This window comes from Mobula birostris, chromosome 8 (genome assembly GCF_030028105.1).
Source record: "Mobula birostris isolate sMobBir1 chromosome 8, sMobBir1.hap1, whole genome shotgun sequence".
NCBI classification, from domain to species: domain Eukaryota; kingdom Metazoa; phylum Chordata; class Chondrichthyes; order Myliobatiformes; family Myliobatidae; genus Mobula; species Mobula birostris.
In genome coordinates, this window is record NC_092377.1 from 2,102,155 (window position 1) to 2,119,050 (window position 16,896).

Sequence of the window (16,896 nt, forward strand, 5' to 3'; positions counted from 1 at the left end):
TTCGTCTGATCCTCCACACTGCCAAGAGTCTTACCATTAATACTATATTCTGCCATCATATTTGACCTACCAAAATGAATCACTTCACACTTATCTGGGTTGAACTCCATATGCCACTTCAGAGCCCAGTTTTGTATCCTATCCATGTCCCGCTGTAAGCTCTGACAGCCCTCCACACTATCCACAACACCCCCAACCTTTGTGTCATCAACAAATTTACTAACCCATCCCTCCACTTCCTCATCCAGGTCATTTATAAAAATCACGAAGAGTAGGGGTCCCAGAACAGATCCCTGAGGCAGACCACTGTTCACCGACCTCCATGCAGAATATGAGCTGTCAGAATATGACTCTTTGCCTTCTGTGGGCAAGTCAGTTCTGGATCCACAAAGCAATGTCCCCTTGGATCCCATGCCTCCTTATTTTCTCAATAAGCCTTGCTTGGAGTACCTTATCAACGCCTTGCTGAAATCCATATACACTACATCATCTGCTCTATCTTCATCAATATGTTTTGTCAGATCCTCAAAAAATTCAATCAGGCTCGTAAGGCACAACCTGCCTTTGACAAAGCCATGCTGACTATTCCTAATCATATTATGCCTCTCCAAATGTTCATAAATCCTGCTTCTCAGGATCTTTTCCATCAACTTACTAACCACTGAAGTAAGACTCACTGGTCTATAATTTCCTGGGCTATCTCTACTCCCTTTCTTAAATAAGGGAACAACATTTGTGACCCTCCAATCCTACGGAACCTCTCCCGTCCCCATTGATGATACAAAGATCATTGTCAGAGACTCAGCAATCTCCTCCCTCACCTCCCACAGTAGCTGGGGTATATCTCTTTCGGTTCCGGTGACTTATCCAAAGTTATTTTTATAAATGACCTGGATGAAGAAGTGGAAGGATGGGTTAGTTAATTTGCTGATGACACAAAGGTTGGAGGTGTTGTGGATAGTGTGGAGGGCTGTCAGAGCTTATAGCGGGACATGGATAGGATGCAAAACTGGGATGAGAAGTGGCAGATGGAGTTCAACCTAGATAAGCGTGAGGTGGTTCATTTTGGTAGGTCAAATATGATGACAGAATATAGTATTAATGGTAAGACTTGGCAGTGTGGAGGATCAGAGGGATCTTGGAGTCCGAGTCCGTAGGACACTCAAAGCTGCTGTGCAGATTGAATCTGTGGTTAAGAAGGCATATGGTGCATTGGCCTTCATCAATCGTGGGATTGAGTTTAGGAGCCGAGACGTAATGTGAGCTACATGGGACCCTGGTCAGACCCCACTTGGAGTACTGTGCTCAGTTCTGGTAGCCTTACTGCAGGAAGGATGTAGAAACCATAGAAAGGGTGCAGAGGAGATTTACAAGGATGTTGCCTGGATTGGGGAGCATGCCTTATGAGAATAGGTTGAGTGAACTCAGTCTTTTTTCTGTGGAGTGACAGAGAATGAGAGGTGTATAAGATGATGAGAGGCATTGATTGTGTGGATAGTCAGAGGCTTTTTCCCAGGGCTGAAATGGCTAGCACTAGAGGGCACAGGTTCAAGGTGCTTGGAAGTACGTACAGAGGAGATGTCAGAGGTATGTTGTTTTTTTTTTACGCAGAGAGTGGTGAATGCGTGGAATGGGCTGCCGATGATGGTGGCAGAGGCGGATACAATAGGGTCTTTTAAGAGAATCCTGGACAGGTACATGGAGCTCAGAAAAATAGAAGGCTATGGGTAACCCTTGGTAATTTCTAAGGTGAGGACATGTTTGGCAGAGCTTTGTGGGCCGAAGGTCCTGTATTGTGCTGTAGGATTTCTGTGTTCTATGTGATGCCTTCCAAAAGCTCCAGCACCTCGTCTTTCTTAATGTCTATATGCTCAAGCTGTTCAGTCCACTGTAAGGCATCCCTACAATCGCCAAGATCCTTTTCCGTAGTGAATACTGAAGCAAAGTATTCATTAAGTACCTCCACTACCTCCTCTGGTTCCACACACACTTTTCCACTGTCACACTTGATTGGTCCTATTCTCTCACGTCTCATCCTCTTGTTCTTCACATACCTGTAGAATGCCGTGGGGTTTTCCTTAATCTTGCTCACCAAGGCATTCTCATGGCCTCTTCTGGCTCTCCTAATTTCATTCTTAAGCTCCTTTCTGCAGCTTTATAATTTTCTTACTCTCTATCATTACCTAGTTTTTTGAACCTTTCGTAAGCTTCTCTGTTCTTCTTGACTGGATTTTCAACAGCCTTTGTATGCCATGGTTCCTGTACCCTACCATCCTTTCCCTGTCTCATTGAAACGTACCTATGCAGAATACTACACGAATATCCCCAGAGCATTTTCCACATTTCTGCCATACATTTCCCTGAGAACATCTGCTCCCAATTTATACTTCCAAGTTCCTGCCTGATAGCTTCATATTTCCCCTTAATCCAATCAAACATTTCCCTAACTTGTCTGTTCCTATCCGTCTCCAATGCTATGGTAAAGGAGGTAGAATTGTGATCATGTCTCCAAAATACTCTCCCTCTGAGAGACCTGACACCTGACCAGGTTCATTTCCCAATATCAGATCAAGTACAGCCCCTCCTCTTATAGGCTTATCTACATATTGTGTCAGGAAACCTTCCTAAACACACCTAACAAACTCCACCCCATCTAAACCCCTTGTTCTAGGGAGATGCCAGTCAATATTGGGGAAATTGAAATCTTACATCCCAACAATTCTGTTCCAGAATCTGTCTCCCTATCTGCTCTTCGATATCCCTGTCACTATTGGGTGGTCTATAAAAAAACACCCAGCAGAGATATTGACCCTTTTGTGTTTCCAACATCCACCCACTGAAACTCAGTAAACAATCTCTCCATGACTTCCACCTTTTCTGCAGCTGTGACACTATCTCTGATCAGCAGTGTAACGCCCCGACCTCTTTTGCACCCCCCCCCCAGTCTTTCCTGAAACATCTAAAGCCTGGCGCTCTAAGTAGCCATTCCTGCCCCTGAGCTATCCAAGTCTCTGTAATGGCCACAACATCATAGCTTCAAGTACTGATCCACGCTCTAAGCTCAGCTGTTTTGTTCACGATACTCCTTGCATTAAAGTAGACACATCTCAAACCGTCAGTCTAAGCGCATCCCTTCTCTATTACCTGCCCCTCCTCCCTCTCACGTTGCCTCCAAGCTTTCTCGATGTGAGCCAACCACCCCTTCCTCCATCTCTTGAGTTTGGTTCCTATCTTCCAGCAATTCTAGTTTAAACTCTCTCTAATAGCCTGTAGAAAGCCTCCCTGCCAAGATATTGATCCCCCTCGTATTCCAGTGCAACCCATCCTTTTTGTACAGGTCATGTCTGCCCCAAAAGATGTCCCAATGATCCAGAAATCTGCATCCCTGCCCCCTGTTCCAATCCCTCAGCCACACATTTATCCTCCACCTCATTCTATTCCTATACTCACTGTCACGTGGCACAGGCAGTAATCCCGAGATTGCTACCCTTGTGGTCCCACTTCTCAACTTCATTCCTAACTCCCTGTAGTCTGCTTTCAGGACTTTTTCTACCTCTGTCATTGTTACCAGTATATCCCACGATCCCTGGCTGTTCACTTTCCCACTTTAGGATGTCTTGGACGTGATCGGAAACATTCGGACCTGGGAGGCAAACTACCATCGGTGTTTCTTTCCTGCATCCACAGAATCGCCTGTCTGACCCCTAACTATAGAGTCCTCTATCACTGCTGCCATCCTCTTCCTTTCCCTACCCTTCTGAGCCTCAGGGCCAGACTCTGTGCCAGAGGCGTGACCACTGTTACTTCCCCCAGGTAAGCCGTCTCCCCCAACAGTACTCAAACAGGAGTACTCCTTGTTAAGGGGGACAGCCATGGGGGTACTCTCTAGTATCTAATTCTTGCCCTTCCCTCTCCTGACTGTTACCCACTTATCTGTCTCCTGTGACTACTTGCCTATAACTCTTCTCTAACACCTCACTTTCCCTGCATACAAGGTCATTGAGCGGCATTTCCAGTTCCCTAACCTGGTCCCTAAGGAGCAGCAGCTCGACACCCTTGGCGCAGATGTGGCCATCTATGAGGCTGGTAGTCTCCCAGACATCCCTCATCTAACACTCAGTACAGAACACTGGCCTCACAGACATACTTCCTATTCTTCACAAGTAACTTACCTCGCCTTGACCAGTTATCTCTGAAGCCCCATTGGGCCAAAGTCCTTCTACTCTGATGACCTCTACTCTGGGTCACGTGCTCTATAAAGCTGTCTTTTTAAAGTTCTGCCCACCGGTCTAACTCACTGACGTGCATGTGCCTGCACAGTTGTGCCTCAATTCTATTTGTACTCAGATGTGGTACCTTACCCTGTATCTCCAACTGGTCTGTGTGTACTCAGATGTATCTTACCCTGTAGCTCCAACTGGTCTGTGTGTACTCAGATATACCTTAACCTGTAGCTCCAACTGGTCTGTGTGTACTCAAACGTGGTACCTTACCCCTGTAGCTCCAGCTGGTCTGTCTGTACTCATACATGATGCCTTACCCAACTGATCAAGAACCTATCAACGTCCACTTTAAATGTACTCAGTGACTTGGCATCCACAGCCTTCCATGGCAATAAATTCCACAAATTCACTACCATCTGGCTAAAGAAACTCCTTCTTATCTGCTTTCTAAATATATGTCCCTCTGTTGAGGTTGTTCCCTCTATCCTAGACTCTCCCACCATAGGAAACATCCTCTCTACTTCCACTCTATCTAGGCATTTAAATTTTCATTTGGTAGTGTGAGTGCCTTCCACGCATAGGAGGCTCAATTGATACCGTGCAATCAATTGGCCATGTGCGCACTTGGTTATATTCTTACAATCAACATGATATGGTTCTAGTATAACTGTGTCTGACCCATAACTGGGACAGTATAGAGGAAGCTTTACTCTGTATCAAATGCACGGGAGTCTTTGGGTTCCAGAGTGCCTACAAGGAACATTTCTGTACTCTGGAGCTAATAATCCTTTCAGCACAATAGGAACAGTTGTTGTGGGAGGCTTCTCCTCTTCCTCTTTTACCCAGGTGGACTGTGGGAAGCGCCGTGTGATTGACGAGAGCGAGGGACGGCTCTGGGCTGAGAGCAGGGGATTCTACTACTTTGAAACCTCAGCACAGTCTGGGGAGGGAATCAATGAGATGTTCCAGGTATGTACTTGGATCAGCACCATTCCAGCAAACACAGTGTGGCAAGTTGTGGGCATTTCCAATGGGGAATGTTTGTCGGGATGAATGTTGGTCAGGTTCCCAGGGACAGGTGGGAACCACCTGGACTTCCTGGGAGAGGTGGATGGGAAGCAGGGAAATAGCATTGAACAAGGAAACGTAACAGTTAGCGTAACGCTTTACAGTGCCAATGATCAGAGTTCAATTCTTGCCACTGTCTGTAGGAGTTTGTATACACTCCCCATGACCACGTGGGCTTCCTTCCACATTCCAAACATGTACAGGTTAGTAAGTTAATTGAGTGCTATGTTGGTGCCAGATGCATGGAGACACTTGCGGGCTTACTCCAGCACATCCTCAGACTGTGCTAGCCATTAGCTCACAACACATTTCATTTTATGGATTGCTGGTCATGTGACAAATGAAGCTGATATTTGTATGTACACAGACACTTTCCTTCACATCTAGAAGACCTTTGGGTGCAGATTCTTGTCGTATTCTTCTCCTATTTTAATTCCCACAGATATGCCAGTACATGGTACTGTTAGGGAAGTAGTGGTTAGCGCAATGCTTCACAGCAACAGGGTTCAGTTCCTGCAGCTGTCAGTAAATAGTTTGCATGTCCTCCATGACCACATGGGCTTCCTCCGGATGCTCCAGTCTCCTCCCGCATTCTAAAGATGGAAGGGTTAGGGTTAGTAAGCTGTAAGCATGCTATGTTGGTGCTGGAAGCATGGTGACACTTGCGAGCTGCCCCCAGCACATCTTCACTTGCCTGTTGACGTAAACGACACATTTCACTGTACATTTTGATATACATGTGGCAAATAAAGCTAATCTTTTCAGGCACTACCATGGACTGTGGATCCCGAGCGTATGTGTGGAGCATTGGATTCCCGGAGAGATGGGGAGTCCTGGCAATGCTGGAGGTTATGGCAGTGCCATGGTCCAGGTGCCGGTAGTCGAGTGGGTGTGAGGGACCCCATCGTTCTGGCTGGGGCTTTATAGTGAATCTTGTTTAATCTGCTTTTCTCTTTGCATTCTGAGTCTAGACTTTCTTCTCTTTGATCCTTGACTTGTGTGAGAACGGTAAACGGCCTCAGAGCAGCCTTAGCCTGGGCTTTACCAAAGAGCAGGCTGACACCATCCGCAGGATACGGAACAGCAAGGATAGCTGGGAAATGCTGGGAATGAAGCCAGGGGCATCCAGGTAAAGCAAACTCTGGTCAATGCTATTACAGGGTCAAGTGGGTCAGTGTTTGTACAAACTTAAGTGGGTACTGTGGACCTTGCTACAGGGCTCATCAATGACAGCCTGAGCCCACGTCAATGGCATAGACAGGGATCATGTCTGGGCTCTTCTAGCATGATGGGATACCTAACTATCTGTTTCTCCTCCTTGAGAGTTCAGACAGCTGTTGTATACTGAAAACAAACCATTAACTAAATTTTTCTCAGATTCTATAGTTCTGTTTACATCAATTTCTGTAACTTCCAGTAATTCCTCACCCTTCCCTTCTCTTTTTTTCCATTCCCCATTCTGGTTCTTCATTCTCTTCTCACCTGACCATCACATCCCTCTGTTTCCCCTCCTCTTTCCCGTTCTGCCAAGTTCCACTCTCCTCTTCTATCAGGTTACTTCATCTATCTAGCTTGTAATCCTTCCCCTCCTCCCACCTTTTTATTCTGGAGTCTTTCTCCTTCCTTTCCAGTCCTGATAAAGGGTCTGGGCCTGAAGCATCAACTGTTTTTTCCATTTCCATGGATGCTACCTTATCAAGACCTCCAGCATTTGTGGGTGTTGCACCTTCTTATTCAGCTCTTCACCACCTCCACCTATCACCTCCTAGATTCTTACTTCATCTTCCCTCCCTCACCTACCCACCATCCCTGTCACCTGGTCTCACCAATTATCTGCCAGCTTGTACCCCTTCCCCACCCCACCTTATTCTGGCTTTTGCCCTGGTCCTTTCCAGACCTGATGGAAGGTCTCAGTCCAAAACATCAACTGTTTATTCATTTCCATAGATGCTACCTAACCAGAGTTCCTCCAGCATTTTCTAGGATATAATGTGGAGATTTTATAAAGCACTGATGAGTCCTCACTTGGGAGTAGTGTGTGCAGGATGTGCTGAAACTGGAGAGGGTTCAAAGGAAGTTCAGAAAAATGATTTCAAGGGTTAAATGGCTTGTCATATGAAGAGTGTTTGATGACTCTGGGCCTGTATTCACTAGAATTCAGAAGAATGAGGGGTGACCTAATTGAAACCCATTGAATGGTGAAAGTCCTTGATGTGGAGAAGAGGTTTCCTTAGTGGGAGGGTCTAAGACCAGAGGACACAGTTTCAGAATAGAGCGGCGTCCTTTTAGAATGAAGATGAGGAGGAATTTCTTTAGCCAGATAGTGGTGAATTTGTAGGATTTGTTGCCACAGGCAGCTGTGGACACCAAGTCTTTATGTACAGTGCCTATCAAAAGTATTCACCCCTCTTGGAAGTTTTCATGTTATATTATTTTACAACATTGAATTGTGGGGGATTTAACTTGGCTTTATTTGACACTGATCAACAGAAACATAGAAAACCTACAGCACAATACAGGCCTTTCAGCCCACAAAGTTGTGCCGAACATGTCCCTCCCTTAGAAATTACTAGGGTTACCCATAGCCCTCTATTTTTCTAAGCTCCATGTACCTATCCAGGAGCCTCTTAAAAGACCCTATCGTATCCGCCTCCACCACAGTCGCTGGCAGATTCGCTATCTGTCCGGGCCGATTTGTCAAGGGGAAAATAAAAGTTGGTGCTTTGCTCTCGCCTCTTCCCGTTACCGCTGAAGCCCATTGAAGCCAAAGCCCTACACTCTGCTACCACTCACTCCGTTGCCCGCTGTATAGGGTGGTCTCCTTTTTAAACTCTCCGCACTGTCCTGTCTACATCACGCGCCTGCGCAGTCTCATCCTTCTTGCATTCGAAGAAGTTTTTAAAAAAAACTGCCTTCCTTCAGAATTCAGCTCCCACGCCGCTCTGTTTGTCCCGATCCAGAAGACCAAAACATCGTTCAAGTTTATGCTCCAACAGCAGACAGCAGTGAAGAAAATGTCGTATGACGAACTAGAAACGGCATTAAGACAATGTAAAAGCTCAGAAAATGCCATTATTCAAGGTGACTTTAACGCAAAAGTAGGCAAGACCAGGGACAAGGACAATATTGGGCATTTCGGCATAGGTGAGAGAAATGACAGAGGTGAACGACTAGCTACATGGGTCACAGAAAAAGATTATATAATTGGTAATACCGTCTTCAAGCAACACCTGAGAAAACTATGGACATGGAAGATCCCAGGGGATGACATCAGAAACCAGATTGATTACGTGCTTATAAGGAGAAGGTATAGAAATGCTCTGAAATCATGCAAAACATATCCAGGTGTAGACTGCTACAGTGATCACGTACCAATAATCAGGGTGATGTACCTGAGAATGAGAAAGCTGAAAAGACCAAGAGGAGAGCCGAAGCTGAATTTGGGACTTTTGAGAAAAAACAGTGACATCAAAAATGAATTCCAAATAACAATGAAGAACAAATTCGAGGCTCTACAAAACATCACTATTATAGAACAGCAATGGGAAAACTTCAGAGACAGCATAACACAAGCAGCACAAGAGGGGAGTCCCAAACAACAGAAAAAGGCTAAAAAGAAATGGATGACAGAAGAAATTCTGAATCTTATGGAACAAAGAAGAAACTGTAAGGAAAATGAAGAAGCCTATGTATCCTTGCATGCACAGATAACAACCAAGTGCGAGGAAGCAAAAGTAAAGTGGCTTAAGGACAAATGTGAGTTAATAAAACAATTGCAGAAGACCAACAACAGCAAACGTATGCACGATATAATCAAAGAGGTCACAAATCAGAAGAAAAGCAGGGCAACAACAGGATGTATAAAAACAAAAGACGGAGCTACAATTATGGAAAAAGGAAAAATAATGCAGAGATGGTCAGAATACATCAAAGACCTATACGATGACAAAGACCGAGAGGACAACTTTGATATTGGCAACAACAACGAGGGCCCAGCAATACTGAAAGAAGAAGTGGAACCTGCTGTGAAGAAAATGCGAAAGGGGAAATCATCAGGACCAGATAACATTCCGGTTGAACTGAGGGAGGAGAAGATGGCGGCGCAACGCAGCTTGCAGCGGCCACTCCAGTGAATGATATCTGTTATCTGTCAAGTAGGGTGCTGTGCACAATCCTGATTTGATGGAGACAGACGTGAGAGCACGAAGGAACATCTGGTGAAACTTCTGAAATGCCTGCTTCCCTGCCGCTGCTACTGTGTGATCCAGAATCTCCGGAGGGAAAGGCCCCGAGTCCTTGGCTTTGCTTGTTGCTCGGCGGCCGGGGCAGGGTCGAAGCGCTCGGCAGAGGATGGTGCTCAGTGTCGGAGGGCTGGTTGGAGGCTCGAAGTTTTCAGAGGGACTCAGAGTCGGCTGCGGTCGGGTGCTTCCAATGCATCGGCAAGTTTGCGGCACTTGGAGCTTCATGGCAGGGAGAGTTTCTCCCTTCTGCCGCCTGCGTAAGATGATGGGGCTATTGGGACTTGAGACTTTTTTTTACCGTGTGCATCTGATGGCAAATGTGAAACAGACATAAATGCAAGAATAGCAATGGCAAGAACAGCATTTACAGAAATGAGAAACATCCTAATGAACAAGAAAATAGCAATTGACATCTGCCTTAGAACTCTCAGCTGCTACATTTTTCCTATATTGATGTATGGCTGCGAGTCATGGACCATCAAAAATGCAATGGAAAAAAGAATCAATTCAGCAGAGATGTGGTTCCTCAGAAGAATGTTATGCATATCATATACAGACAGGATAACCAACAAAGAAGTTCTACAGAGAACGAAAACAAAATGTACATTACTTAAAAAAAAAATCACAAAACAGCAGTCAAAATTCTTTGAAAACATTATGCGAAGAGAGGCATTAGAACATTTAGTTACAGCTGGAAAACTGGAAGGAAAAAGAAGCAGAGGCAGACAGAGAATGGAAATGATAGATGGAATAACATCATGGTTAGAAACAGGGGAGACAACAATTACAATTTGGAGGGTTAGGGACCATGATGGATCGAGAGACATGATCGCCCACGCTGAACGGGAAGGCACCTGAACTGCAGTGACCCCTCCATACCAGATGGTGATGCAACCAGTTAGAATGCTTTTGTATATCTGTAGAAATTTGCTGTGCTCTTTGATGACATATCAAATCTGCTCAAACGCCCAGTGGAACCATTGGTATGCCATTGAAGTTTCAGACTGTAAGTTCAAGTTTATTGTCATCTGACTGTACATAGGGGTATGGAAGATGATGGTTCTGGTGCAGGTTGATGGAAAGGCAGTTTAAATAGCTTGGCATGGACTAGATGGGCCGAAGGGCCTATTTCTGTGCTATATTTTTCTACGTATCTATGTTAGAATATGGATAGGAAATCAACATGTCAGAATGAGAATGGGGTAGGAAATTGACGTGTCGGAACAGGAATGAGGGCTGGAAATTGACATATCTGAACAGAAATGAAGGTAGGAAATCTACATTTCGAAATGGGAATGGGAATAGGAAATCAACATGTCAGAATGAGAATGGAGATAAAATTTTTGTATTCTGTCAGGACTGTTTAATGTCCGAATGAGAACGGGAGATTTATTTCTTTACCTCATCATGACTGTGTTTATGATCGGAATGGGAATGGGAAAATAATTTCTGTACCCTGTCAGGGATGTGTTTAAATTTGGAACAGGAATGGGAATATAATTTCAGTACCCTGTCATAACTGAATTTAATGTCAGAATGGTAATGGGGATATATTTTCTGTATCCTCTCAAGACCGTGTTTAATGTTGGAATGGGAATGGCGATATAGTTTCCATACCCTGTCAGGACTGTGTTTAATGTGTATCGATGGTACCACAGATGGGAAACTCACACTGTTGTAACTTTGCAGGGATGAGGTAAACAAAGCTTATCGAAAGCTGGCCATGCTCCTTCACCCAGACAAGTGCCTCGCCCCGGGAAGTGAAGATGCCTTCAAAGCAGTTGTCAATGCACGGACTGTGTTACTGAAAAACATCAAGTAAGAATAAGGTGACGATTCTGAAACCAGATAAGAAACATCATCTCCATAGGCTGAATGTTACACTACCTATACTTGAGATTTCAGTGGAAGTTATTACATTATTTAATATTTGGTGTGTGTGTAGGACAAATAAACATGAATGCTTACATTGATTTGCACAATCAATCTTCGCTGATCCATGGCCTTGTAATCGGAGGCAAGCAGTAACCAAGTCCTCCGAGGGGGCAGTGGTCTGTGTGGTGAGATGAAGAACACCTATCAAATGGACGTGCTTTTGCAGGGTGGGATGTGTTCCAGGCCAACACAGGTAGGCTTTGAAAATGCACTTCACCAAATACTTCAAGCTGAACTGATGAATCTGGGACATTGGTGCTTACCATTCTTTTCATGTCCATGCTAATGAAGTCTGTTCTGACAATGGATCATTGAACTCAGATATCTGTAAATATCTACCTGATGGCATAAACACTGACTTCTCCTTCTGGTAATTTATTTCCTTTCCCCTTCACTCTTCTTTTATTCCCCATTCTGGCCTCTTGCCTGTCTATCATCTCTCTCTCTGGTGTCCTTCCTCCTCTTTCTCCCATAGTCCATTCTCCACTCCAATCAGATTCCTTTCTTCTCCTGCACTTTACCTTTCCCACACACTTGGCTTCATCTATCACCTATCAGTTTGTCCTTCTTCCCCAACCCCTCCTTTTTATTCGGGGATCTCCCCCTTCTTTCCCAGTGCTGATGAAGGGTCTTGGCCCAAAACATCGACTGTTCATGCATCTCCATAGATGCTGTCTGAGCTGCTGAGTTCCTCCAGCATTCTGTGTGTTCTGGATTTCCAGTATATGTAGAATCTTTTGTGTTGATTCATTTCCATCGATGCTGCCTGACCTGCTGAGTTCCTCCAGTATTTTGTGTGCGTTATGCTGGATTTCTAGCAAAGTTCGAAATACAATGTAAAATTATTATCAAAGTACATATATGTCATCATATACAATCCTGAGACAAACAGGCAGTTTTCCCTGGAGCGGTGGAAGCTGAGGGGAGATCTGATAGAGGTTTATAAGATTATGAGAGGCGTAGGTGGAGTAAAAAGGCAATAACTTTTTCCCAGGTTTGAAATGTCCAATGCCAGAGGACATGGATTTAAGGTGAGAGGATGTAATTTCAAGGGAGATGTGATGGGCAAATGTTTTACACAGGGAGCGTGGCTGCCTGGAATGCGCTGCCTGCAGTAGTGGTAGCAGCAGATACATTAGGGACTTTTAAGAGAAGTTTAGATAGGCACATGAATGTGAGGAAAATGGAATGATATGGACACTGTGTAGACAGAATGGATTAGTCTAGTTGTGTATCTGATTACTAATTTAATTGGTTTGGCACAATATTGTGGGCTAAAGGGCCTTTTCCTGTGCTCTACTGTTCTATGTTCTAGTTGCCAATGACAGCTGTATTCTGTGATACTTTTGCTTCAGTGTGATCTGTTTCCCTGTAGTTCCCATTCTGCCATTCTTTTAGGTTGTTCTGAGTTAACAAAACTCATTGATTATTTTTCCCTATGGGTATCTTTTTATGTATGTGGCAATAAATCCATTCCATTAACCAACATTATTTTATTGAGTTGGAATCTTTTGGAGTCTTTTGACCTTGTGTTGCAATGTCAAGATTTGAAGAAGGCTAAGGAAGGAAGAAGGTCCTTTGAGTGGAGGCTTGAGTTGCGACCTACACTTTGGAGCATTGCTGACAACACAATAAACTGAAGGTAAGATGTGTTGAGGAACATTTTGTGGGATATATTGTATAATCAGTAGTTCGAAACACAAACTGCTTTGCATTGTAGAACAACTGGGGAGAAAATCCAAAAATCTGAGATGCAAAGGGACTTGAGAGTCCTTGTGTAGAACACCCTGAAGGTTGGCGAATGGAACGTTTGAAAGGATTTTTGGAGAGGAGGCATTTTACTACTCGGGGTAAAGAGAGGCAAGACTGCACAGGTGCATGACGTCAGCCAGTGGAGAGCAGGAAGAGTTTAAAAAGGCAAGGATTCTTCAGTGGTTTTAGATTCGAAGCAAGAAGGCTGCGAGTGGAATGTCTGAAAGGATTTTCTGAGAGAAGGCATTTTACCACTCGCGGTAAAGAGAGGCAAGACTGCACAGGCGCATGACGTCAGCCAGTGGAGAGCAGGGAGAGTTTAAACAGAAGACCACCATTTACAGCAGGCAGCGTTCGGAGCGGGCAGCGGAGTGACAGAGTAGCAGAGTGAGAAGGCAGCAGAGTGAGAGGGCTTTGGCTCAAATGGGGCTTTGGCGAAGAAGGGTCAAGTTGAAGAACTGATTTGCAGAGATTCACAGATAACGGCCTTCGACTTCCCCAGTGGGCTCTTCTCTTTCTCCCGTGGTCCTCCTCCGCTAACATCGGTTGCTCTGTCGTGGCAGGTGAACCCAGACCCATGCCAAGCTCCTCCTGTGCCATGTGGGAAATCAGGGAGGCTGACAGTGTCCCTGAAGACTACATGTGCAGGAAGTGTGTCCAGCTGCAGCTCCTGATAGACCACATGACAACACTGGAGCTGTGCATGGACTCACTTTGGAGCATCTGAGGTGCTGAGAATGTTGTGTATGGCACATTTAGTGAATTGGTCACACTGCAGTTTAAGGATCTAAGGAAAGATAGGAAATGGGTGACCAACAGGAAGAGTAGTAGCAGGAAGGTAGTACAGGAGTCTCCTGCGATCATCTCCCTCCAAGACAGATATACCAGTTTGGAGACAATGGGGGGAGATGGCTCATCAGGTGAGGGCAGCAGTAGCCAGGATCATGGCATCGTGGGTGGCTCTGCTGCACATGAGGGCAAGAAAAAGAGTGGCGGAGCTGTGTGGTAGCGGATTCCATGGTAAGGGGAATAGAGAGGAGCTTCTGTGGCTGCAAATGGGACTCCCGTATGGTGTGTTGCCTCCCTGGTGCAAGGGTCAGAGATGTCTTGGAGAGGCTTCAGGGCATTCTGAAAGGGAAGGGTGAGCAGCCAGCTGTCGTGGTGCATGTAGGGACTAACGATATAGGAAGAAAGCGGGATGAGGTCCTACAAGCTGAATTTAGGGAGCTAGGAGATAAAGAGTAGGACCTCAAAGGTAATAATCTCAGGAATATTACTGGTGCCACGTGCTAGCCAGAGTTGGAATAGCAGGATAGCTAGAATGAATATGTGGCTTGAGTGGTGGTGCAGGAGGGAGGGTTTCAGGTTCTTGGGGCATTGGAACCGCTTCTGGGGGAGGTGAGACCAGTACCGTCTGGATGGTCTACATTTGGGCAGGGCCGGGATCAATGTCCTAGGGAGATTGTTTGCTAGTGCTGTTGGAGAGGCTTTAAACTAATATGACAGGGGGATGGGAACCCACACAGAAAAGAAGAGGGAAGTGATACAGAGACCAAAGCTGGAGTTAGTGAAGAAAAAAGTAAGAGTAGAGTGCATAAAAGTAAAAAGCAAAAATCGCATAGGTCACTCGATTCTAAAAGGACAATGAGTATAAGGGCACTTTCTTTCAAAGCCCGTAGTATCAGAAATAAGGTTAGTGAACTTGTGGCACAGATCAGTACCAAGGCATATGATTTAGTGGCCATTACAGAAACCTGGTTGCAAGGTGGAGATGACTGGGAACTAAATATCCAAGGGTATCAGGTAATACGGAAAGATAGGCTTCCTGCAGAGGAAGTGGGATGGCGCTCTTGATTAGGGATGAGATCAGGGCGATTGTGAGAGATGATATAAGATCTACGGAGCAGAATGTTGAGTCCATCTGGGTAGAGATTAAGAATAGTAAAGGGGAAAAATCACTGGTGGGTGTTGTCTATAGGCCGCCTAATAAAAATATTGCAGTGACAGATGCAACTAACCAAGAAATAAGTGAGGCTTGTAAGAACGGAACGGCAGTTGTCATGGGGGATTTTAACTTCCACATAGATTGGGTGAATCAGGTTAGTCAAGGAAGTCTTGAGGAAGACTTCATAGAATCCATCCGTGATGGCTTTCTTGAGCAGCATGTTTGTGAACCTACAAGGGAAAATACTATCTTAGATCTAGTCCTGTGCAATGAGGCAGGTAAGATTAACAATCTTGTAGTCAGGGATCCTCTTGGAAAGAGCGATCATAGTATGACTGAATTTCGCATTCAGATGGAGGATGAAATAATTAAATCTAAAACTAATGTATTATGCTTGAACAAGGGAGACTACAACGGGATGAGGGAAGAGTTGGCTAATGTGGATTGGGAGCACAGGCTATTTGGTACGATAGTTGAGGAACAGTGGAATACTTCCAAAGAGATTTTTCATAGTGCTCAACAAAAGTATATTCCAGTCAAAAGTAAGGACTGTAAGTGTGGGGAGAGCTAGCCTTGGATAACTAAGGAAATGAAAGATAATATCAAATTAAAAGCTCGTGTACAAAGTCGCAAAGAGTAGTGGGAGACTGGAGGAATGGGAAAACTTTAAAGAGCAACAGAGAACAACTAAACAAGAAATAAGGAAAGGGAAATTAGCATGAAAGTAAATTAGCACAAAATATAAAAACAGATAGCAAAAGTTTTTATAAATATACAAAGCGGAAGAGGGTGGCTAAAGTCAACGTAGGTCCCTTGGAAGACGAGAAGGGGAAATTGATATTGGGTGATAAGGAAATGGCTGAGGCATTGAGCAACTATTTTGTGTCGGCCTTCACAGTGGAGGACATGTTTAATATGCCAAAGAAGGATGTTATGGACGAAATGGGAGGTGAGGACCTCGATAAAATCACCGTCACTAAAGAGATAGTGATGAGCAAACTAGAGGGCCTGAAGGTAAATAAGTCCCCTAGTCCTGATAGGGATGCATCCCAGGGTGCTGAAGGAACTGGCGGAGGTTATAGTAGACGCATTGGTAATCATTTATCAAAACTCTCTAGACTCTGGGCAGGTCATGATGGATTGGAAGACAGCAAATGTCACGCCACTTTTTAAAAAAGGATGTAAGCAAAAGACGGGCAATAATAGGCCAGTTAACTTAACATCTGTAGTTGGGAAAATGCTTGAAGCTGTCATTAAGGAAGAAGTAGTGAAACATTTAGAAAGGAGTGGTTCCATTAGACAAACGCAGCATGGATTCAGAAAGGGCAGGTCCTGTTTGACAAACTTACTGGAGTTCTTTGAGGACATAATGAGTGCAGTGGATACAGGGGAACAGGTGGATGTCGTATATTTGGATTTCCATAAGGCGTTCGATAAGGTGCCACACAAGAGACTTATAAATAAGATAAGGATGCATAGAGTCAGAGGATGTGTATTGGCATGGCTAGTGGATTGGTTAACCGGGAGAAGGCAGTTGGTATAAATGGGTGTTTCTCCAGTTGGCAGTCAGTGGTGAGTGGGGTGCTGCAGGGGTCAGTGCTGTTTACCATTCACATTGATGATTTGGAAGAGTGGGACTGAGTGCGGCATAGCAAAATTTGCTGATGACACTAAACTAAGTGGTAAAGCAAATTGTACAGATGATGTGGAGAGTCTGCAGAGGGATATAGAT

At 44.7% G+C, this 16,896-nt stretch overlaps 1 protein-coding gene across 3 annotated transcripts in view; it reads left to right on the forward strand.

The window, feature by feature from the left end:
• dnajc27 (DnaJ (Hsp40) homolog, subfamily C, member 27) overlaps positions 1-13,649 on the forward strand; it is a 54,324-nt gene extending 40,675 nt beyond the window's left edge. For 2 of the 3 annotated variants that reach the window (XM_072264691.1, XM_072264689.1), the window contains 3 exons: positions 5,070-5,192; positions 6,263-6,420; positions 11,222-13,649. In XM_072264691.1, the coding sequence (XP_072120792.1) occupies positions 5,070-5,192; positions 6,263-6,420; positions 11,222-11,354 (414 nt within the window). In that variant the 3' untranslated portion in view covers positions 11,355-13,649. The remainder of the gene's footprint in view (positions 1-5,069; positions 5,193-6,262; positions 6,421-11,221) is intronic. The other variant, XM_072264688.1, reaches the window with a different exon arrangement.
• The last annotated feature ends 3,247 nt before the right edge of the window (positions 13,650-16,896 follow it).